Genomic DNA, 26,133 nt, shown 5'->3' with positions numbered 1-26,133 from the left:
CTAATATTTCTCAATTCACCTGCCTAAATGTCTGACCGCAAGCTTCTTCTAGGTTTGGCTTTTCTTTTCTATCTTATGAAACCCCTTGTAATTCCCTCTCCATCAGGAAAAACCTCCCCTGTGTATTACCTGGAAATGACACAAAAATTGTGTGGATTGCTATGTTTTATTGTATTTTACCAAGTTTTATCACGATATCTCACATTACTGACATTTACATAGTAAACCGCAGTCCCCCATTGACACCATCACAGTAAAGTGGAGGAAAACGCGAAAAAACGCGAAATGTTTGTAGCATCCGGCACCATTCACAACCATTGAATATCACACTGATGTAAATAAAAAATATTATATTGTCATCCAGACTCAATATATGATATGGTAACCAAATGGTAATGATCATAGAGAATTGTGTGGCCAGTCAACAAGTGTATCAGAGGTAGCGGAAAAATCCCACTAGAACATGAAGAACAGATTAGTGGTACTAGAAGTAATAGTAGATAGAAAGAAGCTGGCGAATCAAATAAACCTAATCAGACTTGCCACCCATGTTGGCCCAGTCAACCTGTGCAATGATTTGCTCTTTCAAAAGTCAGGCAGACCCAACACTGTGCATGCCACTATAATGGAAAGAGATTAGTTGGAAATTGGAACAAAAGATCTAAAAATTGCATACATAACAGCACGATAGATGCTGTGAGTTAGCTTGTGATACTCAAGTGGCTTCTTCTGCTTCATAGTGAGGAGGAGGAGCATGTGTGCTTTGAATGTGTTGTCGTGACTCGGCCCAACAAATTTGCTGCTCTTTCCAATGGTAAAATCCAGGATACAAGCTTCAACCTAAGATTGTGCATGTCAGCTGAGGCAGCAACAAATAACAAACTTTACAAACTGCAGTAGCAACACTGGCTATCATGTGGTTGACAACCTCCAACTCATCTGGAGCTGTGGAGAGTGAAGATGAAAGTAGGTAAGAAAATTTGATGCCAAGATCGTCATATTGGTTGGCAACGAAGAAGCCGGCTTGAACACCCTCTTTGATCACTTCAGCCTGGAATGGCTTTGAGGTTTCATACTTGTTTTTCTGAAAGAAAAAAAATTATTCGAGGTTGTGCAGATGTCACATGCACACCGTACCTTTACTGACCAAGGGTAGATATAGTTGATGTCTTCTAAGAGCAACGAGTTCTGAGCTGCGGAATTTGTCGCAAGATTGAGAACACTTGTGACAACTACACTGACTGCCTTCTTAAACTGATTGCAGCAGAGGTGAATGCGGCATGTAGTCTGAAGTGCAGTCATGAATTTTTTTAAAATACAATTATACACTGATAGAACTCACATAATCTATGAGCAGCTTGGCATACTGAGCCCACGAGTCACTAAGAAGGCATTCAGCCATGTCATTGTCCCTGGTATAACCTTCATGATCAGCTGACTCGATGAGAGCTTCATAGGCCAGTGTCTCAGTACCACAAGTTGCGAATGCAGTGGTCATTGCAAAGACATTGTCAATGGTGAGATCAACATCATCCTCCAGGCCAAATGCAAACATGCATTGACCTCATTCATAGCTTCCATGAACAACCTTGCAGACCTTCTCCGACTGCAGTTTGATGGAGATAAACGGAGAGTTCCCGCGAACAGTCACCTGTAGATCCATGTCTGGCAACCACACACTGGTAGTTCTGTTGAGGCTTGCAGTATCTGAGGCACCTGAACTGACCACGAGTGTGGTAAGAGGCTTCTGCTCTGTGTCATCAGCGAAATGTGGCATCTAGTAGACAAAAAAAAAGCGAGTGCAACTGTCAGTGAGCTTTGGATAGCTAACCTCATCCTGGAGTTTCTTCTCTCATGTAGTACTCTTTGACTTGTGCTGCAGCCACAGTCAATACGTCAAGTGATATCCCAAGTGTGAGTTGCACATACAATTTTAGTTGCTTTCTCGAGCCCCATTGAGTCTTGTTCGTCCTCTGACTCATCGTCAAGTGCTGTGTTGACTTGATTTGATGTACTCTTCTGGTTCCATTGCACTCCCTGTCCAGGACTCCAGGTTAGCGATCTAAGCACATGCTACAAGTGATACTTGTCACAAACTTCTTCACCAAAATTTTCAACAGCAAGATCCACAAGTTCTTCATCCTCATCCTCATCATCTAGGCTATCTTGTTCATCACAGTCTTCACCATCTTCATCTAGGTCTCCAGGATCTGATTCAGCAGTACCATTCTTGACCTTGGGATTGCTGCGCTTTTTACCAAAGATTTGAAGTGGATTTGGTGCAGAATAAGTCCTGCCTGTCCATTTTTAGTTGTTATTGTCTCATGGGATTACTGATTGGGCTCACTAAGCTTAGGTGTTAACTTGACCTTCTTAACTTCATGCTGATGCAGTGCCTCTGATGGTTGAACTTTGCTCACATTCAATGCTTTCCGGACTATGTTCAAACTTGAAGGTAAACAGAATTATGGCTCTTAAGTTCTGCTCTGACCTTCTACCACACTATTAGCATGTTTGCACTTGCCCTTCACCAATGATGCTGGTGCTTGTACTGTGCTGGTTGGTTCTTCTGTGTTGGCTGGCTCTTTTCTTACTTGTTTGTGTTTCATAGGGTGATCTGGGAACATCTGAGTATATATCTTGTTGCTGCTAGTATGAATTGGTACTGACCAGGTCTTGTCAGCACTACAGTTTTTGCCGCACAAGCTGCTGTTAAATTTTTTTATCAGTGTTAATCATAAAAGGTATACATCATATGCCCTCACATCATCCTGTACTGAGCTCATCTAACTCCATACTATCAGCTGTATCTGCAACAGAGACATTTTCAAGTTGGGCTCGCATTCTGGCCTTGTGGGTTTCCCTCAACTGTTCGGTAGCAGCTTTCGACTGCTTTCATACAGCCATATTGGTCTATGTGAACATCAATGGAGGTGGGCTCCAAGTGAATGTTGACAGAGGTGGGTGTGGGCAGGTCCAAACGAATGTTGATGGAGGTGGGCGTGGGTGTTACAAGAAGAAAGGCAAAAATGCGACAGGCTAGTTGGCAAGTTCAAGAACCGACCAGGGTTACTTGAACCTTGTGGGTCTGTTGAACCTTGTTGGCCATAACATTTCCTCAGCCTTTTCCTTTTCAGTTAGCCTTTTTCTCTGTACGCTATTTTTTAGTGCAACCACTATGGTGTTTCAATGCACAGGCTGCCATGAATATTTCCCTTGAAGAGGATCCTACCTTCAACACCTCCAGAAGTCCTCTGATCCATGCTGTCAACATGAGCATGATACCCTCAATAATTTGGTACATCAACCCATACGCAGAAATGCACCCCGTGGCCATAGGTCCACATGGACTGGCACACCTGACTCAGATGTCGTATTAGATCCTCAGCCATTTGGTGGGGATTATTTTGGTGACAACTATGGAGAAGAAGATTTTCCCTTTGCAAATGAAGAAGGACCAGTCTATGTTGATGTCCACCATCATGCAAGTGTGGTGGAGGAAGATGAGAATGTCCTGGAGAGTGACAATGAGGATATTGAGGGTGTTGATAGGGAGCCGCTACGAGATGCAGTGTCACTGGCTTCAGATTCTCCTCCAGTCACTATTAAATATTTTGGAGGTAAAGCTGGGGCTCCATTGGACAATATACCTCAACTGAAGAGATCCAAGTACACAAATTACTCAGCTGCTATGGAGGGAAGCACAGCAAATCCCTGGGCTCCATTTAATTCTCAGATGGACTGGGAAGTTGCACACTGGGCAAAAGTACAAGGTCTGGGATCAACTGCATTCACCGATCTCCTAGCAATCGAAGGTGTACGTATGATAAATCTATTTAGCATTTTGACGTTCTGACATCATATCAGGTCCACAAAGCACTCGGTCTGTCATACAAGAACTCAATCAAACTTAACAAGATTATCGATACCAAAATTCCATCATGTCAACCTGCTTTCACTCATCATGAAGCCTGCGTAGCTGGCGAAATGTATGACCTATTCTCATGAAATATACTGGAATGTGTTCAAGCTCTGTATGGTGACCCCAAGCATGCATGATACCTGTCTTTCACACCAGAGAGACATTATGTGGATGCAGGCAAGACTCAACATCTGTATCATGACATGTGCACAGGTGAATGGTGGTGGGCAACCCAAGTACGTGTTCTATGTCTATCATACTCAGTTGCTGGCTCATGTTTGACTGTAGGAAGTCTTGGAACAATCAAAACCAGGGGCCATGATAATTCCCACCATCATTTCATCCGATAAAACACAGATCACTTTATTCCAAAATAAAACTGCTTATCCTGTTTATCTTACAATCGGCAATTTACCAAAGTGCATCTGACGCAAGCCCTCCCGCCGAGGTCAAATTCTCCTAGCATATCTGCCAACAACGTGTCTCACACAAATTGCTAACAAAGCATCATGGTGTCAGACCTTGGCCAATCTCTTCCATGCATGCATGTCACGCATTGTGGAGCCATTGAAGTTAGCCAGTATGGATGGCATTGTAATGATGAGTGGTGACAGCATCATGCGACGCTGTCATCCAATCTTTGCAGCCTTTATTGGGGATTACCCTGAGCAGTGTCTTGTCACTGGGATGATGAATGGAGACTGTCCCATCTGCACTTGTCCCCGCAATGAGCTTGGCGAACACCCCTCTCAACATGAACTATGTGATCTTGACGCAATTTTGGATGCACTCGAACTTCTTGGATCCCCACAGTATACCCAAGCCTGTAATGGCGTTCAAATTAAACCACTTCAGCATCCATTCTGGGAAGATCTTCCATACCTCAATATCTTCCAATCTATAACACCCGATATTTTGCATCAACTTTACCAAGGGATAATGAAGCACATGATCAGCTGGGTCACTGAGGTTGTTGGGGCTGCAGAGATAGATGTGCGAGTTCACTGCCTTCTGCCCAATCATTCCATGCACACTTTCCAGAAAGGGATCACAACATTGAGCCGAGTCAGCAGTACAGAGCACAAGCAGATGTCACGCTTCTTACTTGGCCTCATCATTGATGTGCGGCTGCCAGGAAATGCATCTCCAGCAAGACTAGTGCGCGCAACTTGGTCCCTTCTAGACTTCCTTTACTTTGCTCAGCTCCCTGTTCACTCCAATTCATCAATTGATGCACTTGAAACAGCACTGGATGAATTCCATGCAAATAAAGGTGTCTTTGAGGACCTTGGTGTCCACAACAACTTCAACATACCGAAGCTCCACTTTCTTCAGCACTACGCTGAATTAATCAAATTGTTTGGCACAACGGACAACTTCAACACAGAGGCCACTGAGAGGCTTCATATCAACTTTGCAAAAGATGCTTACACTGCCACCAATCACAAAGACGAATTTTGGCAGATGACGAAGTGGCTTGAACGCAAGGAGAAGGTCTTGCAGCACACAAATTTTGTCCTATGGCACCACAATTTGAGCATGACCGACACAGAAAATGTCATTGTGGTTTCTCCTGCTGAACACTGGCAACCTCCAGACCTCGCATGCCTCTTTCGCATCAAGATGACTCATCACCCATCACACAAGTTGGTTCCATTCCGAGAAATCACTTCTTTATCTTCACATGGCGCCACTCATTTCATTCCGGCATTGGCGAGATTTATTGTCCAATACAATCACCCGAGACTGTCCTTCCAACAAATTGAGGATCGCGCAGTGAACATTCATCTGCCCTGTGACTCCGTACCTGTCTTCCACCAAATCAAATTCTGGAACGATGAGATACACGCGACCGAAACTCTCGACTCCATCCATGCTCAGCCAGCGGTGAAGAACAGCAAAGGTCGTGTTGTCAAAGCCGCTCGCTTTGATACATGCCTTATACAGGTGTGCAATCCTGATGCGCCTCCCGAATCTATACAAGGTGACACCTGTTCGAGTCCACTGGATCCTTTGCTGATATAGAATAATTGTTTAGATTTACGTGTTGCGCAGGTTCGCACAGTCTTCACTTTGCCGCAAACAGTATTAAAACGGTACTTCGACCCTCAGAACCCTCCACCTCAGCATCTTGCCTATGTCGAATGGTTTTCGGCCTTCAGTGCTTTACCAGATCCACAGTCTGGGTTGTATAAGGTCAGGCGGGTGGTTCGCAATGGTGAACACCAAGTGTCAATTGTGCCTGTATCTTTAATTTGTCGAAGTGCTCACTTATTGCCTAAGTGGGGAGGAGCTGTTCCTGCAGAGTGGACGAGTTTAGATGTTCTCGATGCATGCCCTTCATTTCTTTTGAACATTTTCAAAGACATGTACACTTACTTCAATGTAGGATAGGACACACATCGTGAAAATGTTGTTTTACATGGTAATAACTGAAAATACTGAGTAAAGTCGAGCAAAACAATGTAAAGTGGAGTAAAACGATGTAATGTTGTGGATATATGGGTAATTCCCAGGGGAGGTTTTTCCTGATGTCATCCTCAGTGTTAGCCCGTCAACGTGCAGCCCAATGAAGGGCGGCAACGGAAGCTTTGGTACCCATGTCCATCTACCGATAGTTCTCCCCAGCTTCTTGAATAATGATACGTTTTAAATCCCTGTTCACTTGTTCCACGATAGCATAATTATACTTAGTCTGATGGCTGTAGAGAAGTATCTTCGCATTTACTTTTGTTATGTTCTGTATCATTCTACACTAGGACTTTTATGGTTTTACACCAGCAAAACAACCTTCGCATATTTCAAGCTTTCCTTGACACGCGACACCGCCAGCGCTGTAACGGACAAATTTCTGTGCTAGGCCTAACGTTATATGTTGCATCCAATTTCCACCCAGGCTCTTTCATCGCTGGCAACCAGCACCACTAAACATTCGCAGGTATAACCTATCATATTCAATGGCCACGCCACTGAAACCCAGCGATTGCACACACTAAACATCTCTGGATATACCGTATCAAATTCAGTGGCTCCCTCTATTAGCTTTCAGCGTTGTATCCTACTCAAATTCACAAGCTTCTCTTTCCAGTGTTCACCGCCTAGGCATACCCCTGCCCCTGCCCCGGAGAGCACGAGCTGCTGCACCAGGTGGTGCTTTTGGCCCTGGGTTTTGCTAAGAAAATGTTTCCTCAGTTTTTGTGAGGAGGAAGATAAGAGCCTACGTACCGCCTCGCTTTGTGGATTTCTCACTGTCTCATCGACACTGAGGATGAGGCATGCGGCCTCGGTTGCACTGCTGATTGCGTTCAACTTGACGAGCGGAGGCTCCCAAACGAACGCCTCCATGTTGTCGCGGACACCTTCTGGACCGTCAACGTCTACTCCGAACCATTTGTTACCAGCGGCATGTCGCATGCGTAGTTTGTTGAGAATGTCAGTAGAGTCCAGACCGGCATTATCACAGATTTGCCGAGGAATGATTTCCAGTGCTTTTGCAAATGCAGTCAAAATCAGTTGCTGCTTCCCAGGAATGGACAGCGCATGCTTCCGGATATGAGCGGATAAATCCATCTGATTCACAAAGTTAGAGAGGAGATCATAACAGAACAATGAGCCGTGAGTTACCTCGACAGCTCCGCCTCCGGCCACCACTTCACCATTACGGATTGCTCGCTTAACGACCATGACGGCGTCATGTAGACTACGTTCCACTTCTTCGATGAACTGTTCTGCGCCACCACGAAGAAGTAGCGTGCATGTCTGTGCTTTGGGGCACTCCTCGAAGATGTTATATCGTTCGCCACCAACCTGACGCTCCTCGAAACGACCACAAGTACCGAGATGCTCTCGAGCTATGTCCGAGCACGTTGACTGCACGGAGCCTCCTACTGCTTGACATACTCTGCGGAGATCAGCAGCGGGTACACGACCAGCACAGAAGATGTCCCGGTCGGCGAACCACTGAGTGGCCAGATCTCCGATTGGCAATTTACTCAACACCACTTTGGCACCAGTCTTCTCGATCGCTTCCAGCTTCCTGTAAATGATCTCCCACTCTGCATCGACGATTGCCTGGTAATCCTTCACCGCCTCCACTCGAACCTCAGCATTGTCCTTTTCAGCTTTCAGCTCAAGCTCCACGTTCAAGCTGAGAATGAGAGGGTCCCGGAAGGACTTCGGCTGTTGCTCAGCACCTGCATATGTGAAAGTTTTTTTGAAAGCAACGCCACGGATCAGCAGGGAGTCTTGCATGCCACCCCCTGGAATCTTTTTCACCCCAATGAGTGATTCGTCTAAATCGTTTGGATCCAGGCTCTGAACAGCGTCAACGACCATGTTCGAGAAAAATGGTTTTTCTGAATGGATCAATTTTGACGACATCGACGTCGCTGCACATTTGAGTAGAAGAGATCGGAATTGCCTGAAGAAGTGTTAGGGACCGTCATTCAAAAAGTCGGAGACATACTCAGGATCAGACTTGTCAACACTAATCTGAATTGCCTTGATGCGTTCCGCAGCCTATTGATTGTTGATATCATTATTTTCAAACGATATCGCTGAGCAACATGTGTCACGTACCAGTTGTGACGCCTTCCTGAATCCCTTCATGATTATGTGCGGGCTCACACCCTCTTCGATGTATCCACGAACTTCTTTGAGGAACTGTGCTGCCAAAAGTACTACACTGGTAGTTCCATCGCCGACTTCTGCGTCCTGGGCACGTGCGATGTCAACGAGGGTCCTTGCAGCCGGATGAACAATATCAAGAAGCTTCAAGATCGTTGCGCCGTCATTGGTGATCTGTGCTTCGCCACGTTCATTCACGATCAGCTTGTCCATTCCACGCGGACCAAGCGTGCTGGAGAGTGTCTCGGATATGGCAAGGCACGCGGATATGTTAGACAAAAGCTGGGGGTTTCCTTGAGACGTGTCTGTGCCCTCCCGAAGGAGCACGACAGTGGGTTGCTAAAATAAAGGATCGATCACGATGAACAGCAGATACGGAAAGGACGTACCATCGGTAGGCCGCGCTGCATTTTGTGTGATACAGGAGATCGCGCAAGACGATGGCAAGAATATCCTTCTTGCTAAATTTATTATGTCAGCAACTCCACCAAGTTGAATGCAGAGCTTTGGATTCTACTAAGTAGTAACACGGCCAAACAGAACTTGGACGTTGTCGCGTCGGACCTATCGTCCTCGTGCACCGCCGCAGCCGTCTCTCGTTTCCTGCACAAAGAAACTTTACCACGACCCAGGGCTTCCAACCTCGTGGTGGTTTTTTTTTCGCAGGTTCTGACGATGAGGATGACGACGTGAATTCCACAACGGCTCAGATTGGAGTACCAGTGCAGCCAGCAATTTATCATGAATGGCAATGACAACCGAAGCAACTTGGAAATACCCTCCTTTGAAGGTGTTCCTCGAGCCTCCAGCGTCAGCAGTATGTCATCAGATCCTTCTGGTGAAGAACCACCGGTCAAGAAGAGGCGACCCTTCCTTCCAAGGTTTAGGCGCGTAAGGGACAAGCACCATTTGATCATCCTGCATTTCTTGGATCATTCCTTGTCGGGAATGCCTGGAGTCCTGTCAGGGGCAAAGGTTATATCAAACCAGGCGACATCTCAGTAGGAATGGGAAGATCCATTATGTTATCTGCTCTCATTCATACAAAACCGAGGTCCGGAACCTATTCTTCTTGACCATACCTCCAGGAATCTTGCACGCACTTGTCAGCTGACACTTGACAATGCCTTTCGGTCAAGAGCTCTCGGATAAAGGAAAAAGGCTGCCAGAGGCCCTTCTGCAACATTGGTTTTTGCTTCTACCTCACTGCTCTCCCAGTGGCACGAGGAACTCCAGCGGTCGAGTGCACCAGGGACCCTTAAGCCACTGTCTGATATGGACAGAATAGGCAGGACTTGAATGGTATAGAATATGATTCGATGGTTTATGCCTCTATCGCTGTGATTATTACATCCTGCGGCGTACTCGCCTCTGAACACTCCAAACTCCTCAAGTCCGGTGGTCAATCTTCTACTTTCCAGGCCATATCCTAGGAATCAACGAAACTTCCTATATTGACGGCTTGTGAAGTGGAGTGGCTACGAGTCATCTTGGACGAATCTCATTACTCTAAGTCCAGGATAAGTAAGACTGCACGAGCTGTGTACGCTGTGCTAGACGTAGATGGGCCGTAACAGGTGACTACACTGGTGTTTTTCATAATCCAGGTGCTAAACCACGATTAGGATCTTCCATTGTCAATAAACTTGAGGGCCTTCATTTAGCTTCTGCGAGTGACAAAAGTGTATTATGCAGTAGTGTAACTGATTTCGTGTCAGCCAATCCCTGGAGTATACACCATGGTCATTGTACTCATTCTTGTGCTTGTATGTGTCTACCCTTCTCATCGATTTTCATTATTGTTAAGGCTGAAGCCACTTGCCAACTCCATCACTGTGCCATTCCTCGCTCGCGATTCCAAAGCAATAGAAATAGTGCAAGTGATCCTCGAGTGTTCTTCTCAGGCGCTAGAAGACATGCATGATAACTCTGGAAGGCGCATCGTCGAGTTGCCTGCGAGGAAGGTTACTGTTGATACACTGCACTTTACACCTGCAGAACACAATATATACGACTCTATTTGTAATGCGGTAAAGCGGAACTTCGATCAGCTCAATGCGAAGGCGCTCGTAGGTAAAAACTACATCCACATTCTTGCTATGATTATGAAGTGAGACTTTCAATGCCTGACGCATCCCAATTTTTAACTCTTTTTTCCAGACTGCGCTGGGCAGTGCTTCATCCAGTTCTCGTCACTGGTACTAGCGACGGGACAGAGACTAAACTTTCCGGATACTCTAAGGAGCAATTGATGTAGACGCCCTGATGAATGACATCTCAGAACATGATTTGTCGAGTGGTTCGAAAGCGGCCTAAGCCGACAGCGCTTTAGACAACCTTGACATGTCCAATGATGCAGAATGCCCGATGTGATGCAGACGCCGTCCATCATCCCTCCCTGTATACATCAATGGTGCACCTAACACTGTCCCTTTCATCTACCCATACTAACGTTATTGTACAGCTGTGAAGAATGCATCACATCGTATCTTGCGACGTGCACAGACAAGGGAGAGGTGCCGCGATGTCTAAAGTGCTCGCAAGGACCAGTCAAGGAGCAATACCTCATTGAGGTTCTTTGGCCATCTGGTTAAGATGATCTACATCAGAAGACCACAGGGGACGAAAAAGAAAGGACATCGATATAAGAAGTCTTCCTGCGCCAAAATGATTTTAGATCGTCCACGAAACTGGATGCGCTGGTACAAAACCTCAGTAGGTGCTCTGCATAGTCCATTCCACTCTGAGCTAAGCTGGTTTCAGGATGACCTCGAGATCTGTACATCTCATTGTCAGCTTGAAAGCAGGTGCGCTGGTCTGAACGTAAGCGCAAGCTACCTGCCTCTTAAATTCCTGAACGTTATGCGGCCTTCGATGGTGTAATCGACCTCGAAGAAGGTTTAATGGATATGATGAACGGAGATCAAGACTCACTATGAAATGTTTGACATAGACAGTCTTCTCTTGTTCTATTCGGTGCACGCGATTGATAGCTGTCACCAAAATTAGTACGGTCAAACATATATGGATACCCAGACGGCTTAACCTTGATTTTCGGTTGCTGCGTTCCACCAGTAGTCCACCTGAGTAAAATTCATCGGCGTGGCACAGGGCAACAAGTTCCGGGGGGACTAACCATGAAGACATGGTTGGCGCTCGTCAGCTATCATTTGAAGTACTTCAGATTCAAGACCGCCATCGTCAAAGAGGCGTTCCGGGGGAGCGATAAATCGGGTAAAGGCAGACCCGGAGAGTCTCGAGAACTTGAAAGTCATATTCAGTGACAATTAATGATAGCTCTTGTATAAATGGTGAATGGCGCTTCTCTTCGAATGATATCAAAATGATAAATGCAAGTCTACGCAACGAGAAATTAATCGTTGAATCAAAATGGACTTAGACAGGAACTTCAAAACCCACGATCCAGACGCAGGTATGATGGCTGAACTCGATAAAAAATATTCCATGACTATCTCCAATGAACATGTCGTGATCACCTCCACAGACCCAGATTGGCAAACAGCTAATTGCAACTCACTGGCAGCATCGGGAGCAAAAACTTTGTTATTCCATCGTACGATGACCATATCTGCACAGGGCACAGCCCTGAACAATATATGAGAGGAAAACTGTTGAAGTGAAGGTCCTGCATCGTAACCGTCACAGCCATAGTATTATGAAATAATGTAACATGAAATCCTGGAATCCCCTGAGACGTGAAATTGTTTCGGGAGACAATTCTTTAGCCGTAAGTGTTCTCCGTCGCGCCGCAAAATCGACATGACCAAAACTGGTGGGGTATGTCAGCCTCACCACGCGTTATACAAGTCCATCCCATAGAAAGATCTCGAGGACGCCTTGTTAAACACAAGGTACATTGGTGTGTTGGTAAGCCCATTGCCCACCATCAGCTGAGGTCTCAGCCTATTTGCGAGGAGGCGTGGGGTCCTTGGCATTGCTCGACTGCCTCACTGCAATGACTCTAGACTGTTTTTGTGAGTTAGTAGAGATTGATCCGGAAGCACTACTCTGTGGCCTCAATGGTCCAGTAGCAACACGTGATTGATTCGCAGTCCTGGGCGAGTTGAAAGGACGGACAGTGAAGCATACTGCACACTGCAGCACAATGGGCTCATCGTGAAGTGTGCACACAGGACAAGACCACGGTTCTGGGGGGAATTGTCAGTAAGGTTGATGATGTCTTCGATGCTTTCCTTGGCCGCTCTCTCGGCTTTGCGCTGGGAAAGTGTACTCGACCCACACTCGATCTCATCACGCTTTCTACGCTCAGCAGCCTGCGAAAGGTAGCACCAATGTGTATCTTCAGGAGACGGAAAACGTGAAGGACCTGTGCGCCCAGTTCACAAAGATCTATGCCTGCAGTGATTCTGCGACCTCGTAACCTGCTGCCGCCGAGAACACCATTTGCGCGATGCCTCTTCTCGGCAACTTCAAGAGCTTTGAGTCTAGCCAAGTGCGGCGGAAGGTCGTGTGATACCCCTGCGTCCAGTTGGTGGCCAGGAGAAGGGAAGCCTTCACCAGCGTAGCCAGAGTGCACTAGTGCATCATACTCGTCCTCGAGTGCAGCTAGAAACTTGTAGAAAAAATTCGTCGTGAGGGCCATGGGCATATGGGCAAGCTATTGAAGTGTTATTAGCTGTGACTTGAACACGTTGATGGAAGAATTTCTTGCTTCATGGAGCATGACACGAACAACCTGATCTTCCTCGTAAAATGTCTCGGGAGCCCATGGAAGGCGCAATTTTAGAAGAATCTGCTCTCCTCCGTTTACATTTGAAGCTTCAAGCGATGTTGGAAGGAACTTACCAACCAAATTGAGGCTTTCGGGAAAGTTCATACAATAAGAGGCTCAACGGCAAGTGAGCAAATGATGTCACGAAAGTTTGCAACATGTATCCCGGAGTGACTGGAGAGCGGCAAACACACATGTATTGGACCACAGCGACCTGTACTCACAATTCTTCACTTGTTTCAGGTGGACACCATGGAGTTGAGCATCGACATATAACTTGAACCCACCTTTTCCTGCAATGATAATCGAGCGAGGAAGCCGGGTGGCTAATTGGGGGATAAAACAAGAGCTTGTAAGACGCACCACAGCGCCTCCGAGTCTGCCTTTATACTCCAAGTGTCCGTACCAGAAGCAGTGTATTAAATGATCCGCGAATTGTATATGTCCAGACATCATGCAATGCCCTGGCCGCTAGGACATCCCCAAGGTCAATGTCGCGGCTTGTACTGACACTCTGACACGTCTGTCTCCAGTGTACGACGATTCCCCACAAGTTGCTATGACTGCTAATATCGGGTGTTTGATGGGCCCGAGCCATTTATGTACTGCTGCAATGTTCTGTTGGAAGAACGGGATGTGAATTTATTTGGTAGTGTGGGGATTTGAGCAAAGATTTCATCTTGAAGCACTTCTTTCTAGAATTCGAACTGTCTTAGAGCTTCTCAGACCCGATAATTCTTTGATTCTATTCCATTAGGAGCGGCAATGGGTGCACAGTATGCACTCATCGACGAGGGTCACGTTGCCCGCTGCATTTGAGGTCGCCGAGATAGATGATCTTGCTCTTCTCATAGGTAATCATCCAATCCGTTGGTCCATTCAGATCTAATGGACATCTAAAGCTAATATGCTTGAACGATTGATCGCTCATAATGACAAGATACCACTTCTGCCGTATGTCATCCCCTACGTTCCATCTCATCCCCCTTATCTTCGTTTCCAGCGAGAGTCCTTACCCGATTTCACTCGAGAACTGTACCAAACATCAGCGTCCTCGATTATCTCCGACGCATAATCAAATGGACAAAAGTCGAGGTCCATATCCATTAAATCATCTATCCCAATAGTAGCTCACCATAACCTGCACAGAAATCATGCCTCCTCCTCACCCTACACTACGTCGACCAAATCTGCGCTCGCATGCCCCTCTTCACCCTCTCCTCCCTCACCTGCCACCGCTTCATCATCGCATCCATCACAGTCTGCAGCAAAGGCCTCTGCGACTCCTTCTGCACAAATGCCCTCTACGCCCGCGTAGGCGGCATCCCCGTCCCAGAACTAAACGTCCTCGAACGCGAATTCCTTCGTGCAATAGACTGGCGCTTAATGGTTCGCAAAGATCTCCCCTACTCCCTCCCCTGTTTTCCTTCTCACATCCTGTTTTTTCTTTCGCAGTGCACCCGAGAAGTCCTTCAGGAATATTACATCAACCTCATCAGGACGGATAGCTCGGGCCGCTTTGCATTGGAATCGGAGGTGGAGGATAGTGACATGGATAGCGTCTCATCTCGCTCCGCGTCCCCTATGGACGCTCAAGTCCGCCATCGCCCGTCATTTAGCCTCTTGGGCACCCGCGAGTCTTCGAGCGTTATAGGAGACACTTCGACGCTCCCTACTATCGAACAGAACATGGCGTTTGCTGCTTTGCAGCATTCGTTGAAGAAACCCCCATAGGCATTAGGAGTTTGGTGTTTTGCGTACATACCGATACGCGCACCCTCGGCGACATTTTTCGTCGCCGGTTCCATCATCTCGCGTCATAGATTGACATTTAGTAGTCATTCCAGTAGCACGCATCAACTTTTACCCCCCTCTCACGCTCTGGCATTTCTCGGGTTTTCCTTATCCTGCATACTACATACATACACACGTGGCGCACATCGAATTGTAACCACCGCAGAACATAACATACAAAGGATGATTGAAATTCAAAGAATGACATGAATGTGTGAAAACGAGTACACGTACTGTAACGAACGACGAGGTGAATTTACGTTTCCCGCAATCTTCTCAAAAAGGGAATCTATAGTAATGGTAATGGTGTAATACAGTCCGAGAGCAAATTCGAACGAGCGTAGTTGGTTGAGTTTGGGTTTTTTGCAACAAAGTAATGAAAAATGCGATGGTTTGGTTATGGTTTTCACGAGTTTGAAGTTTGCGCCAAGGAATTGAGTTTGGTTTGGAGATGGTCATGCACAGATAAGCAGTAGCACAAAATATGCACAACGGCTATTGAGCCTGCACCCCAAAGACCAGCATGAGCGGATTGATTACAACAATAAAAAAGGCTGGTGTTCGCACCGTAAGTAGTTGGGTACCATACAATACATCGACCGCCTCCACAGCACCTACAGGCCATAAGCCATCTAACAAGAACAACAAAAACACACACACACTTCCGACTTTCACAACGTACACCTCAACGCCTCAAAGCAGAGAGCATCTTCGCCAGCGCATTGATCTGGCCCTTCTGCACCTTCTTCGGCGTCTCCTCCTCACCACCAACACCCCCCAAGTCAGTCGTACTAGTAGCAGCATCCCTCACAGGGGCGGGCCTCTCGCTAATCGTATCCAGCTTCGATTTCCTCGTTCGCGGCTTCCGCTGGGGAGGCTGTCCGAATATATCGCCTATGGGATTAGGATGCAGCTGTCGTGGAAGCTCGTCGAGTTCCCATGGGACGCCGTTCATGACTGTTACCCAGCCACGTCAACATCGGTTTTACACAAAAGGAAAAAGGAAAGGGGACGTACTCTTGACATTCTTCGGGACCTGCGCTGCAGCCTGCCCTCCATTCCTCCAATTCCCACTCCCACTACTCACACTCGTAGCAGTCGTCGATACACTCCTCACGCTTGAATTGCTGTACCGCGTGAATGCAGAGGTACTAGTGCTTGCGCTGCTCATCGAGCTTCGCCAGTTGGTGCTACGGACGCTGCCTGGCGGTGAATGACCTCTCACGCTCCCGTTTACGTTGCCATTCCCGTTGATGTTGATGGAAGGAGCAGCGGTAGAAAACGCAGTGCTAAACGTAGACGAACCAGGTCTCCGTCCGCGCGCCCACGTAGCCGCCTCATCCGCCGGACTCCGCTGTCTTGTAAGCGGCGTATGCACACCACTCCCATTCACACTCGCGCTCGAGTTGACATTGATACCGTTGTGCGAGATGTACGGCGAGAGCTTGGGAGTGTTGCTTGGATTCGGCGCAGGCTGGGAGAGCCCCATAATGAGATTGGTGACGTTGCTCGCGGTGCCTGTGGTCGGTGCCTCTTCTGTGGACGTAGGTGTGGATATAATAGTCTTGCCGCTTCCAAAACCCAACTTCCACTTGCTCGGCTTCTTCACAACCACAGACCTCGGCACTTCCGTCTCAGCAGCAGGCCTCGCAAGACTCGAAGCATGGCTCGCATTCCTGTCCAAATCAACGATCCCAAGCGATGAGCGGCTCGCACCACGACTCGCAAGACTGATTTCCCGTGCCAAGCTCTGCGAAGCAACAGCAAGTGTCTGGAGTGTCTCGTCAGTCGTCGTTTTTTGCCCTGCCTTTCGCGACCCGCGCTTTCCCCGTTTCTTGGTCGACCGCGATCGACCGTCATCGTCTTCATTGTGCTCGTCTTGGCGATCGCGAGAGAGGTCTTCGGGCTCCTCGACGAGAACACCACCGACACTTGGAGCTCTGCTCAATGACCTGCTGCATACGAGTGGGGTACGCAGTGCTGCGCGGGAGGAGGGGCGGCGCGAAGGCGGGCATGAGGAGAGGGGGTGGCCGACTGTCGATGAGGCTGTGCTGAGGACGCGCTTGTGGCCTCTGTGGGAGGGCTCACGGTCGCAAAGGAGGGTAGGTAGGTCCTTGACCCACGCACCGAATTGACGGGCGGTGACGGGCATGTGGTTGGTGTCGAATGGAGGGAGAACAAATACGCGCTGGGTGAGGAACTCGGCGACGGGCCAGGTCATGCCCGTAAAGCGCTGCATGAAAAAGTGGGCACCGTGTGCACGGAAAAGAGAAAATGAGGAACAGGTGCCATCAGAGGTGTCTGTCCATGGATTAAAGTGGTATAACCTGACACCAAGATCAGAAAATATTTGTCAACAAAAAAGAAACATACATGTTGATCAAGACGATACCAAGACTCCAGACGTCGCTCCTCTCGGGGCTGTAAGTCGGAGCTACATTATTACGGCACTCGAAGCTCATGTAGGGCGCGCTCCCACAGTCCATGTCGGCGCTTTCAACCTCGTTGGTGCTTAGGCCAAAGTCTGTGAGCTTGACTAAGACTTTGCGTTCCATGATGCCTGAAGAGGAAGAAGGTGCGTAGCCGTCTGTGACGATAAAGTTTTCCGGCTTGATATCGCGGTGGAAGACACGCTGGTCATGGCATGCGGCGACTGCATCGCACATTTGGGCGAACATGCTTGCGATGAGTCTGAGACGGGTGTGGCTTAGTAATGCAGAGGGATGTAGAGTGGTGAGAAGAGAAGGAGTAGGAGGAGTCTTGCTCTCTGCACTCTCATCTGGGGCATAATGATCGCGTGCTTGCTCGAGGAAATAAAAAAGATCCTCGCCAGGGACAAACTCCAAGACGAGCAGGAGAAAAGCGTCAGTCTCGAGTGTACGATGGAGTGTGACGATGTTTGGATGTGGGGAGAGAGATTGATGGATTGTGACTTCGGTGAGCTGTGCTGTGAGAGCGTCGGAATCGAGGTTTGCCTTTGAGAGGACTTTGATAGCAAAGTTTCTGCCATAGACGATAGGTGGAGGGGATGGATCGAGGTCGAGGATGCCGACGTGGCCGTCGTCGCTGATGGGGATGCGGGAGGTGACTTCACGAACGAGATAGACGACTGCATAGCTGCCTGTTCCTAGTCTACGAACGACTTGGAATTCTTTTGCAGTGTTCATGTCTATCGGAGCGAGGACGCAAGGACGAACTGGTTCGCCCTGGAGAAGTAGGTCCTCGCCCACGAGGTCACCTGGCGCCAAGACATCCTCTATGAGAGAAGATACTGAGGGAAGAGTTGGGCTTGATGGTATAGGTGGGGATGGAATTGAAATTGGACTTGGAGGGGTTGGAATTGAAATTGGAGAAAGAGGTGGAAGCGAAGAAGGTTGCTTGCGAAGTGGTTCTTTAGCGAAACGCCTGTTGAAAAGACGAGAATGTGCATGTGGGTAGTCATTATGGCGAGTTGGTTGAATATCTTTAGTGCGATTCTGTTTATAGGGAAGAGGAAGGGGATTGGTTGGGCGGAGTATTGCAACATGAGCTCGCGTAGTCGGGAAACAGAGAGATAGTTGTAACGCTTTCTTGGAACTACGAACGACGACAATGAAGACTTTGAAAACGATCTCGACTGATTATGGTCGCTGTCGTCGTCGTTGTCGTCGGACTGCTCAGAGTCTTCAGAAACCTGCTGGACTTCTGAGAGTTTATTAGTGCATTCAACGTTGAGCGTCGTAGCAGAAAGGTCGATAGCGTATCTGTTCATAAGGATCGTGAGTTGGTTGAACGTAAAGAATCGAATCTCACGAGCATTAAAACTCGAAAGCCTCGAGGCAGAAAAAAATGAACTTACGGAGGGATGGAGGGAAGAGCTCAAGTTACTTTGCAACGCCAAACGGAAGGCTAGGTTTATACAGCCACAATACCCATGTGCTACTCTTCGGCCTTCTTTCCTTAATAGGTTAACCCGCAGTTCAAATATTTTAAAACAATTATACTAGCCAAGTGCAAAGCCACTACTGCTGGTATTACAGTTGACACGTATACCTGGCACTATCAGTTTCATTCAGCTTTCGTCGTCGTGGCCCTCAGCGTCGAGCTCATGTTATTTTACGTCGATTTATGATCCACATGCTCACATACCATAATTAGTCACAGACCATGTGTGCAGCCATTTCATTTCCTTGCCTCGTTGTAACACAATACTCGCTTCCGGGGTCCGGCTAGCGATCACTCCGCACACCTTCCCACACACTGAGCTAGAACCATTTATCATAACTTCCCCGCATGCTGCGTGCCCGACTCAGTACTAGGCGCATCACCATCCAAGCCACCCTTAAGCTTAGGGGCGTACCTAGTCATGTTCTTATCAACCGACGTGGCAGAAATCAAATGAAATGCTCATGCATCACACTATTGTAATGCGATGCCACGCCTATCGCGCTTCAATACACATCGTGCATCACTGCATTTCATCCATTGTCTGCATGCGATTTAACAAAACGTTCCCTACGCGGTATCTGATACGTTCATCTCGGCTTCCTTCCTGTGAAGACAACCGTTTTCACACATACATGTACATGTACAACCTGATCGATCACCATTAACTTTCCGCAGGGGCCGAACTGGCCACCCGCAAAGCTTCTGGTTCTATGAGGAGTCCTCATTTACCAGGGCATAGGGCATCTCCGCAGCAGCGCCTTTGAAAACAAAGAGATCTAGGAAGATGGTCCCGCACCGCAATTAGTTTCTGGTCTTGGACACCGCAACACACGACGTCATCCGCACTTCCATTCGATTACCTCGTAATAATATCATCGCTTACTACATATCCGAACACGACCGACTCCTGCGCCTGATCGATCCACAAAGGTCTGATGTGTGTCACCGTTGGTGATGACGGAGGAATCTTTGCAAGGGTAGGAATGTTCTAGTGTGACAGTTAGGGCGATGCTATAGGTTGTATATAAAATCGCAATTCACCTTTGTAAAACCAGAGCAGCGCCCAACAGTTACCGTTTTCAAAGTCGGGGTCCATGTTATCAGCAGACAGTATCAGAGTTCTGCTTCACAGGTCCCGTACTCTATCGGTGTGGATCTTGGGCTCGGACGCCGGCGCAATCCGCACTTCAAAGTTCCATTAGATTGCCTCATAATCAGATCATCGGCGTCCTATTCGATTATTGCATGTTAATATAGATTCTATGCATATGTCCGTCCATCCGAACACTTGGGCCTGATCCCGAAAGGGGGGTCCTTCTCATTCGATTCTCAAAGGCCCCTGCGTTTCGGTCGACGCCGCATGCTAGATCTTTGGATATATCTGTAACTTCCCTGTACAAAACCAGAGCAGAACCCGTTTTCAAAGTAGATAGATTGTCTGCTCACCTCTCAATATCCCTGATCTTGATTTCAAGGAGCCTCGAACCATCCAGCTCACAGCTCTTTTAGGAGAAGTGTCCGGCTTAAAGATAGCTAATCCAACGACCCGCGGAGCTGCCGTTGTTTGAAATAATTATGTCCTGTTCAGAGAGCTCCAGAAACGGTACCTTCTAGTAATGGCTATGCAGGAAGGTTTTCGTTCGCGAACCATGAATGTAGGGATGTATCTTATCGTGCCGCCGGTGCTGGTATCGTACTGACAGCGAGCCGGTTTTAAGTTCATGGATATCACCAGGGCTACGGATACAATCCATATAAGCAGAAGCTTGCGCAGCAATATGGATAGTCGCTCTCACCATAACTAACGATCACCACAAAGACTCGAACGCGAAACATTGCGCCTCGTTAATTCCGGCCTTCAAGGCGTCGCCCATACTGCGCGCCGTTCCCAAATAGCAGCAGGAAACGCATGATGATGATCCGGAAAACTAGGGGCCTGTTAGAAAACTGATTGGAAGCTAAAAATTGAGCCTAAGGGATCTAAGCATTCGAAACTCAGGGGAATTGAAGGTGAAACAGGGTCACGCGAACGCACGACGATAAGTGATAGGATAAAACAGCAAAACAAATGTCATAGCAAGTGACACACGCGATATTGCAGGTCGGTAGAATTTAGTTTCATGTCATGGGTTTCACTAGAGCGAACGTTTTCAAAAATTGCGGTTATCTTTGTCAGAACTTCTGCCGTTATTGATTTATTGTATGAACCCTTGGGGAAGACGTGTGAGATGATCTCGTAACTGCATCATGGCACAATCGAATAAGCATGTATGTCAGTTTACAAACACGTACGTAGGATGCTTCTGATGACTCACCAGCAGCAGTTCAAGCTTGTTCCAGTTATATAAATCGAACATGTTAGAACATTTTTTTCTTGGCCCGTCTGCTCACATGATGAAATGACACGTCTTCTCTGAGAAAATTTAGATCAGGTGAAGAGAAACTTTGATGGCTCTAGTCCACCTTTATCAACGAAGATAACAATGTGCGTCCTTTACAGACAAGCTAGAGCCACCACATGAGCGATGCTCGAGCCTATGTCTTTCAGAAGAGAAGTGGTTTGGATCGTCTGTTTATTTTTTTTTACCGCGGATCGACATCTACATCGCGAAGAAAGCTACCTCGGTATTAACTTGAAGCCTTGCCCGTGACACAACAGCCCTGGCCTTGGGAAGTTCTCGCAGAGTCAAAGTCGAGGGCTAACAATCAGCCGTTGAGTCACCATCCTACTCCGACCACTCTTAACGCAACTCCGGAAGTAAAGTTGCACATGTGACTCACCTAAGCACTTGATGGAACGCTGGAGCTGCATCCAAGGCACGTCAGCTTCATTTAGAATGCAAGGGGACCTTTCCAGCAGCTACGTACAACTTTGAATGACCGCTCGGATCTACTAGAACATACGTACGTTCTTTATGTGCTGAGAGTCGCGTTCGAGCTTGTGTGAGTTTGAAATTCTTGCCTGTTTAGATTGTACTTCTATGCCGGAAACTGGTACGGATCGACATCAGCATCGCCGGAGTAAACTAGGAGAAGCATGACGGTGACGCAATATCCCTGAACTTGAGAAGTTCTCGCAGATTCCAGGCCCGCCGTCTCTGCCAGAATCCACGATATGACTGCGAAAACAAACCATCCAAGGAACACTGTACGTGAGCTTCTTTCAGGAGGAAGACACCACCTACGTACAGCTTTGAACGACCGCTCACGGTCCCGGATCTCCCAGAAATTTTTAGGAACTGTCGGTTCATATAAAGTATTCTGATAGGTTCGACGAAGCCTTGTTGTGATGCTGGCATGTCTGAGCAAAGACATGGTTCGTATTTGGAGAGGTGGTTGGGGCAGTGCAAGTTTCCCGGGATGAACTAATGTCATCAAGATAACGATAAGATTGTCGGGCAGCACGCTTCCTTGCGGCTGCTGCGCAGTGCGAACCGTCCATCGTCTATCCAGGTCGCACGAGGGAAATGGTAAAGTGAATGCAGTGTATCCCATTATACCGTGGAAGGGCACTAGGGAAACACAAGGCAAAGATCGATAAACCCGTCAAGCATACTGCAGGAAGTTCATGGGATAGGACTGACTACATACGTGACCTGCACTCAGCAACTTCGTGGAGATTAACTTTGTCCACTGTCTACAACTTCTTCAAGCATTTCCTTTTCCGAAAACCACTCGACGTTCTGAATAATTCAGTTGATCCAATACCAATATGTCGGACGCATGCATGTCAGTGAGCAGTTGTGACCGCAGTAGTCGAAAGTGTCAGCCTGCGGCTGTACCTAACTGAAGTGCGGTCGCGGTGAGCATTCAATATTCAATATTCAATTGAGACCCCGCAGGCAATTCCGACAAGTTACTGTCACAAACTCCTCGATCGATGCATGTAGACTATGGCGCTATGTAAGTAAATTGTCCCCATTTTCAGTAGTTATGCGGATGGTTATTCAAGTTGTGCCTTGGTGACATGCTGCTGTCTCCCTGAATATGGCGACTTTTCAAAACTTCACCTCCCAGGAACATGTGCATGCCCTCTGGCGTTTGATTTGTGGACGATTCACGGTGGCGAGTGTACATGACATCCCCTGAATAATGATGGATTAGGTCCTTGCGATCAGGCCCTGGTGAGGCGTGCCTCTGCACTTTGGAGGAAGTGCCAACGCAATGACACGGATGGCCTGATACTTCCTTGTCCTTTTCTGGCGACGTGGCCGCAGCCAGGAGTCACTTTATTGATTTTGCCTTTATTCTTATTGCCTGTAATTAATGGTGAGATAAGAGCGTTATCATTGCTGATCGAATTCGGTGTCTAGGGAACTGGGTAGGTCAGCCATAACAAAACAATAAAGATGGAATGCTTGTCTTCTATATGGTCTGCCAGGGGGCCCAAAGGTCAGGTAACTTTTATTTCGTTGCGCTGACGAGCATATCATAGATCACATTTACTAGCTCTACTTCGCTCAACCCCATATGGCACTCCCGACGTCATGCAATTGCAAGGAAGGGTTTCATTTTCATAAGCCCGTGAGGTGAACTGGGCGAGCGCAGCAGACCCTTTCTGGTTACCCCATACATCGAAGCCGTATGCGTGACTGAGGGAGTACCAACCGTTGTTAAGCACCTAAGGATGATATTGTGCTGCGCCTTGCGTCAATAATATGATGAACACACGGATGCTCCTGTTTGCAGTGCAATTGCGCCTATCGAACAACGGCGTCTTCGAACATTGCAACATTGGCCGTTCCTCGCGGATAATAAATACCCGTCAGTGATGGGGTTGACTGTGAGTAGTACCATGAGGGGTTGCAATTTACTGAGCTGACGTTTGATAGAGTGGAGGCAAGTCTTCTTTAGATTCATTAGTAGGCTTTTCGTCATTTTCATACAGCTATCTGCACTTCTATTCGCCTTGTTCGTGGGGCCACCTGTATGTCTACAGCGAATGCAGCCTGTGCACCCCATAGAATATGCAATATGCTAATGCGCTCATGTTATAGGTTGAGCTTGCCCTGGATCAATTTCCTCCAAGTATATTATTCTTTGCGATCTCGTACCTGTTTCTTGCTAATCGGTGGCGAAAGGGGATGCATAGTTCGCGTCCGTCACTCTTACCTTCCCTCTTCATTTCCGGCTCAGCCAGGGATTCTGCTATTTAACACATTTTAAGATCGGGATTGGGGTACAACTAAACTTAAACCACACTTACTAGGAAAGGAGACGTCGGTGATCAAAAAGCCATGTGATATCTGATAGTGACACAGAAGAAAAATACATCTCTTCCACTTTGCTTCCACTACGATAAGTCCTGAAGTATTGTTATCATCCACCAACAATCTTCATGGTGGGGTGACCTCGTGTTTTCATGCTGGCCACCAGGAACCATATCAACGAAGCCCTTTCATTGCTGAGACAGAACAGTATTTGCCAATCTGCGCTCGGCTTTTGTACTGATCATGTTGTGGAGCAGATTGATGATCGGGCAGCCTGGTGGTGTCCTAGTGTATGATGGGACGTTTGATAAGTTGTTCGAGGACCCAGATCTGAGGATTCGGCATACCTTCTTGGTGCTCGTCCCTGAGCTTATCTCCTGGAGATCCCCAGGCTTCTGAGTTTAGATGGTGTCTCGGTAAACTACTAGGGGAACAGCGGTGGTTCGACGAATGAGGGTGACTATGTCGCTAGAAATATGATTGCACATGATGCCAGGAGTAGCGAGAATATTCTATTCATCATTGACGACGGAACTTCTATCGTGCAAACTTCTCGTCCAGCCTGACGCATGTGAGATTGACCTTGGATTGACCTCTTATTTCAAGTGATATTGCTGACGCCTTTATGGCAGATAGACGGTGGGCATGAACCTAATGGAGTTTGTCAGTATTGTACAGCCAAGATGTTGGGTGTTGCTTTAGCAAGTTTCAGGCAGTGTTCGTCAGAAAAAGGGTGCTAATTTCTAAAGGAATAGAATAAAAACCAAGGCCTAGCGCAGAGCCGCGGACTTCTAATTGTAGCCTGAGAAAACTCTTGACTTGCACATCTAAGGCAGCGCTCAGGACAAGTAGTGGTAATCGTGATGTCGCAGTACTGAGTTCCCCAGCCATGTAGGTATAGGCAGGTACAGTCTAGCTACTGAGGTTCGAGCCCGGATAACTAGGGAGATTTTCTACTATAACTGGTCCGGTTACACGCACAAATTGACTCATTAATCAGGTACTCGTTATAATTGCTGTTGCACAGCTCTGGCCTTCCCGGGGTCACAGCGGACGTATTTGGTTCAAGGCAATATTTCTGGATGGTATACAGCGCAAGAGGGCAGTCTGCAAGAAAATGCTGTCGAAATTCGGTCCGCCGCGAAGATGAGGTGTTTGTCTCGAGAGCCCGAGAGTTAAAATATTGCAAGACAATATCATCAATGGCAAACCTCGTTCATGGTAGACACCCCTTACGTCTTTCGCGGTCATCGCGGAGACAGAAAGGCATTAGACCTTCTATGGAAACGGCGTGTACCATCCGACAAGTCGACATGATAATATCGCATCGAAGCGTACATGTCGGCGACCTGGGATTCAGAGGAACTCGAGGCCTTTATGCAAATAATACGGTTGTACCGCGGGAGTCTCGTAGTCAGCGTCCGTTTCTTAGTTTGTGGGGTTTCATTATCTTATAAATTATTGCTATAATACACCAGATCACTCGCAGAATACCAGAACGTCTGATCATCCAGCGTACTGTTATGACCCGGATAATAGGAGTCCATATGCTTCCTGGAGACAGCGTCTGTATCTTACAGATGTGCTGCCGATTAATCCGAGACAGACCTCGATGACAATGACCGTCTCGGCAGTGCCTGAAGCTAGGAGGATATGGATAAGCGAGCCCAAGTCATCCTCATTGTACTGCTTTTTCATAGCTCGTACTTGGTTACTCTTAGGCAAAATCCTTTAAGCTTAGCTCCGACATACCCGATATGCGCTGCGGCAAAGAGATACATCCAGTATGCTATATTTACTGTTGCCATGCGGGCAAAAACTTCTTTGGCCCAGGCCTCCCGAGGCCACCCAGAATATAGAAGGAACGGCTGTCTTCCTTTTCTTTTGGTCCGACTGGGGGA

The 26,133-nt window shown here is 47.5% G+C and overlaps 9 protein-coding genes across 9 annotated transcripts; 3 read left to right on the top strand and 6 right to left on the bottom strand.

Moving 5' to 3' along the window:
• Window positions 1–592: 592 nt before the first annotated feature.
• BJ212DRAFT_1481059 (uncharacterized protein) lies at window positions 593–2,627 on the bottom strand (the record flags this gene model as incomplete). The annotated part of the gene is made up of 10 exons (XM_041340202.1): window positions 593–620; window positions 677–840; window positions 893–1,084; window positions 1,138–1,287; window positions 1,343–1,534; window positions 1,598–1,777; window positions 1,930–2,037; window positions 2,098–2,297; window positions 2,348–2,437; window positions 2,492–2,627. The coding sequence occupies 10 exons, from the start codon at window positions 2,625–2,627 to the stop codon at window positions 593–595; spliced, it is 1,440 nt and encodes a 479-aa protein (XP_041192801.1).
• A 1,064-nt stretch (window positions 2,628–3,691) lies between these two features.
• On the top strand, window positions 3,692–6,316 carry BJ212DRAFT_1447045 (uncharacterized protein; the record flags this gene model as incomplete). Its single annotated transcript, XM_041338347.1, has 6 exons — window positions 3,692–3,817; window positions 3,868–3,989; window positions 4,083–4,158; window positions 4,211–4,312; window positions 4,358–5,906; window positions 5,961–6,316. The coding sequence occupies 6 exons, from the start codon at window positions 3,692–3,694 to the stop codon at window positions 6,314–6,316; spliced, it is 2,331 nt and encodes a 776-aa protein (XP_041192800.1).
• Window positions 6,317–6,897: 581 nt separating this feature from the next.
• BJ212DRAFT_206607 (chaperonin Cpn60/TCP-1 family) lies at window positions 6,898–9,056 on the bottom strand. Its single transcript, XM_041342632.1, has 6 exons — window positions 8,938–9,056; window positions 8,501–8,887; window positions 8,388–8,440; window positions 7,547–8,342; window positions 7,148–7,492; window positions 6,898–7,094 (listed from the first exon to the last, which is right to left on the bottom strand). The coding sequence occupies exons 1-6, from the start codon at window positions 8,956–8,958 to the stop codon at window positions 7,014–7,016; spliced, it is 1,683 nt and encodes a 560-aa protein (XP_041192799.1). The 5' UTR covers window positions 8,959–9,056; the 3' UTR covers window positions 6,898–7,013.
• A 1,231-nt stretch (window positions 9,057–10,287) lies between these two features.
• BJ212DRAFT_1481055 (uncharacterized protein) lies at window positions 10,288–10,805 on the top strand (the record flags this gene model as incomplete). Its single annotated transcript, XM_041340201.1, has 2 exons — window positions 10,288–10,658; window positions 10,709–10,805. The coding sequence occupies 2 exons, from the start codon at window positions 10,288–10,290 to the stop codon at window positions 10,803–10,805; spliced, it is 468 nt and encodes a 155-aa protein (XP_041192798.1).
• A 203-nt stretch (window positions 10,806–11,008) lies between these two features.
• BJ212DRAFT_206711 (uncharacterized protein) lies at window positions 11,009–12,449 on the bottom strand. Its single transcript, XM_041342634.1, has 5 exons — window positions 12,087–12,449; window positions 11,685–11,811; window positions 11,391–11,631; window positions 11,260–11,325; window positions 11,009–11,201 (listed from the first exon to the last, which is right to left on the bottom strand). The coding sequence occupies exons 1-5, from the start codon at window positions 12,216–12,218 to the stop codon at window positions 11,114–11,116; spliced, it is 654 nt and encodes a 217-aa protein (XP_041192797.1). The 5' UTR covers window positions 12,219–12,449; the 3' UTR covers window positions 11,009–11,113.
• BJ212DRAFT_206703 (uncharacterized protein) lies at window positions 12,450–13,466 on the bottom strand. Its single transcript, XM_041342633.1, has 3 exons — window positions 13,376–13,466; window positions 13,242–13,322; window positions 12,450–13,187 (listed from the first exon to the last, which is right to left on the bottom strand). Exons 2-3 carry the CDS (start codon window positions 13,251–13,253, stop codon window positions 12,681–12,683), a joined length of 519 nt encoding a protein of 172 aa, XP_041192796.1. The 5' UTR covers window positions 13,254–13,322; window positions 13,376–13,466; the 3' UTR covers window positions 12,450–12,680.
• A 613-nt stretch (window positions 13,467–14,079) lies between these two features.
• BJ212DRAFT_1447043 (cyclin-domain-containing protein) lies at window positions 14,080–15,035 on the top strand (the record flags this gene model as incomplete). Its single annotated transcript, XM_041338346.1, has 5 exons — window positions 14,080–14,155; window positions 14,204–14,255; window positions 14,309–14,396; window positions 14,451–14,690; window positions 14,757–15,035. 5 exons carry the CDS (start codon window positions 14,080–14,082, stop codon window positions 15,033–15,035), a joined length of 735 nt encoding a protein of 244 aa, XP_041192795.1.
• Window positions 15,036–15,454: 419 nt separating this feature from the next.
• Window positions 15,455–19,026, bottom strand: BJ212DRAFT_1355929 (kinase-like domain-containing protein). The gene is made up of 5 exons (XM_041335682.1): window positions 18,934–19,026; window positions 18,676–18,846; window positions 17,469–18,571; window positions 16,113–17,422; window positions 15,455–16,052 (listed from the first exon to the last, which is right to left on the bottom strand). Exons 2-5 carry the CDS (start codon window positions 18,844–18,846, stop codon window positions 15,781–15,783), a joined length of 2,856 nt encoding a protein of 951 aa, XP_041192794.1. The 5' UTR covers window positions 18,934–19,026; the 3' UTR covers window positions 15,455–15,780.
• A 4,425-nt stretch (window positions 19,027–23,451) lies between these two features.
• Window positions 23,452–25,483, bottom strand: BJ212DRAFT_1299842 (uncharacterized protein; the record flags this gene model as incomplete). Its single annotated transcript, XM_041332927.1, has 7 exons — window positions 23,452–23,643; window positions 23,694–23,971; window positions 24,135–24,170; window positions 24,229–24,327; window positions 24,580–24,624; window positions 25,214–25,339; window positions 25,444–25,483. The coding sequence occupies 7 exons, from the start codon at window positions 25,481–25,483 to the stop codon at window positions 23,452–23,454; spliced, it is 816 nt and encodes a 271-aa protein (XP_041192793.1).
• Between the last annotated feature and the right edge of the window lie 650 nt (window positions 25,484–26,133).

Source organism: Suillus subaureus (assembly GCF_016647635.1).
Source record: "Suillus subaureus strain MN1 chromosome Unknown BJ212scaffold_17, whole genome shotgun sequence".
Classification (NCBI taxonomy): Eukaryota; Fungi; Basidiomycota; class Agaricomycetes; order Boletales; family Suillaceae; genus Suillus; species Suillus subaureus.
The sequence above is the reverse complement of the archived record's forward strand: the minus strand, read 5'-3'. Positions and strand labels throughout refer to the sequence as shown.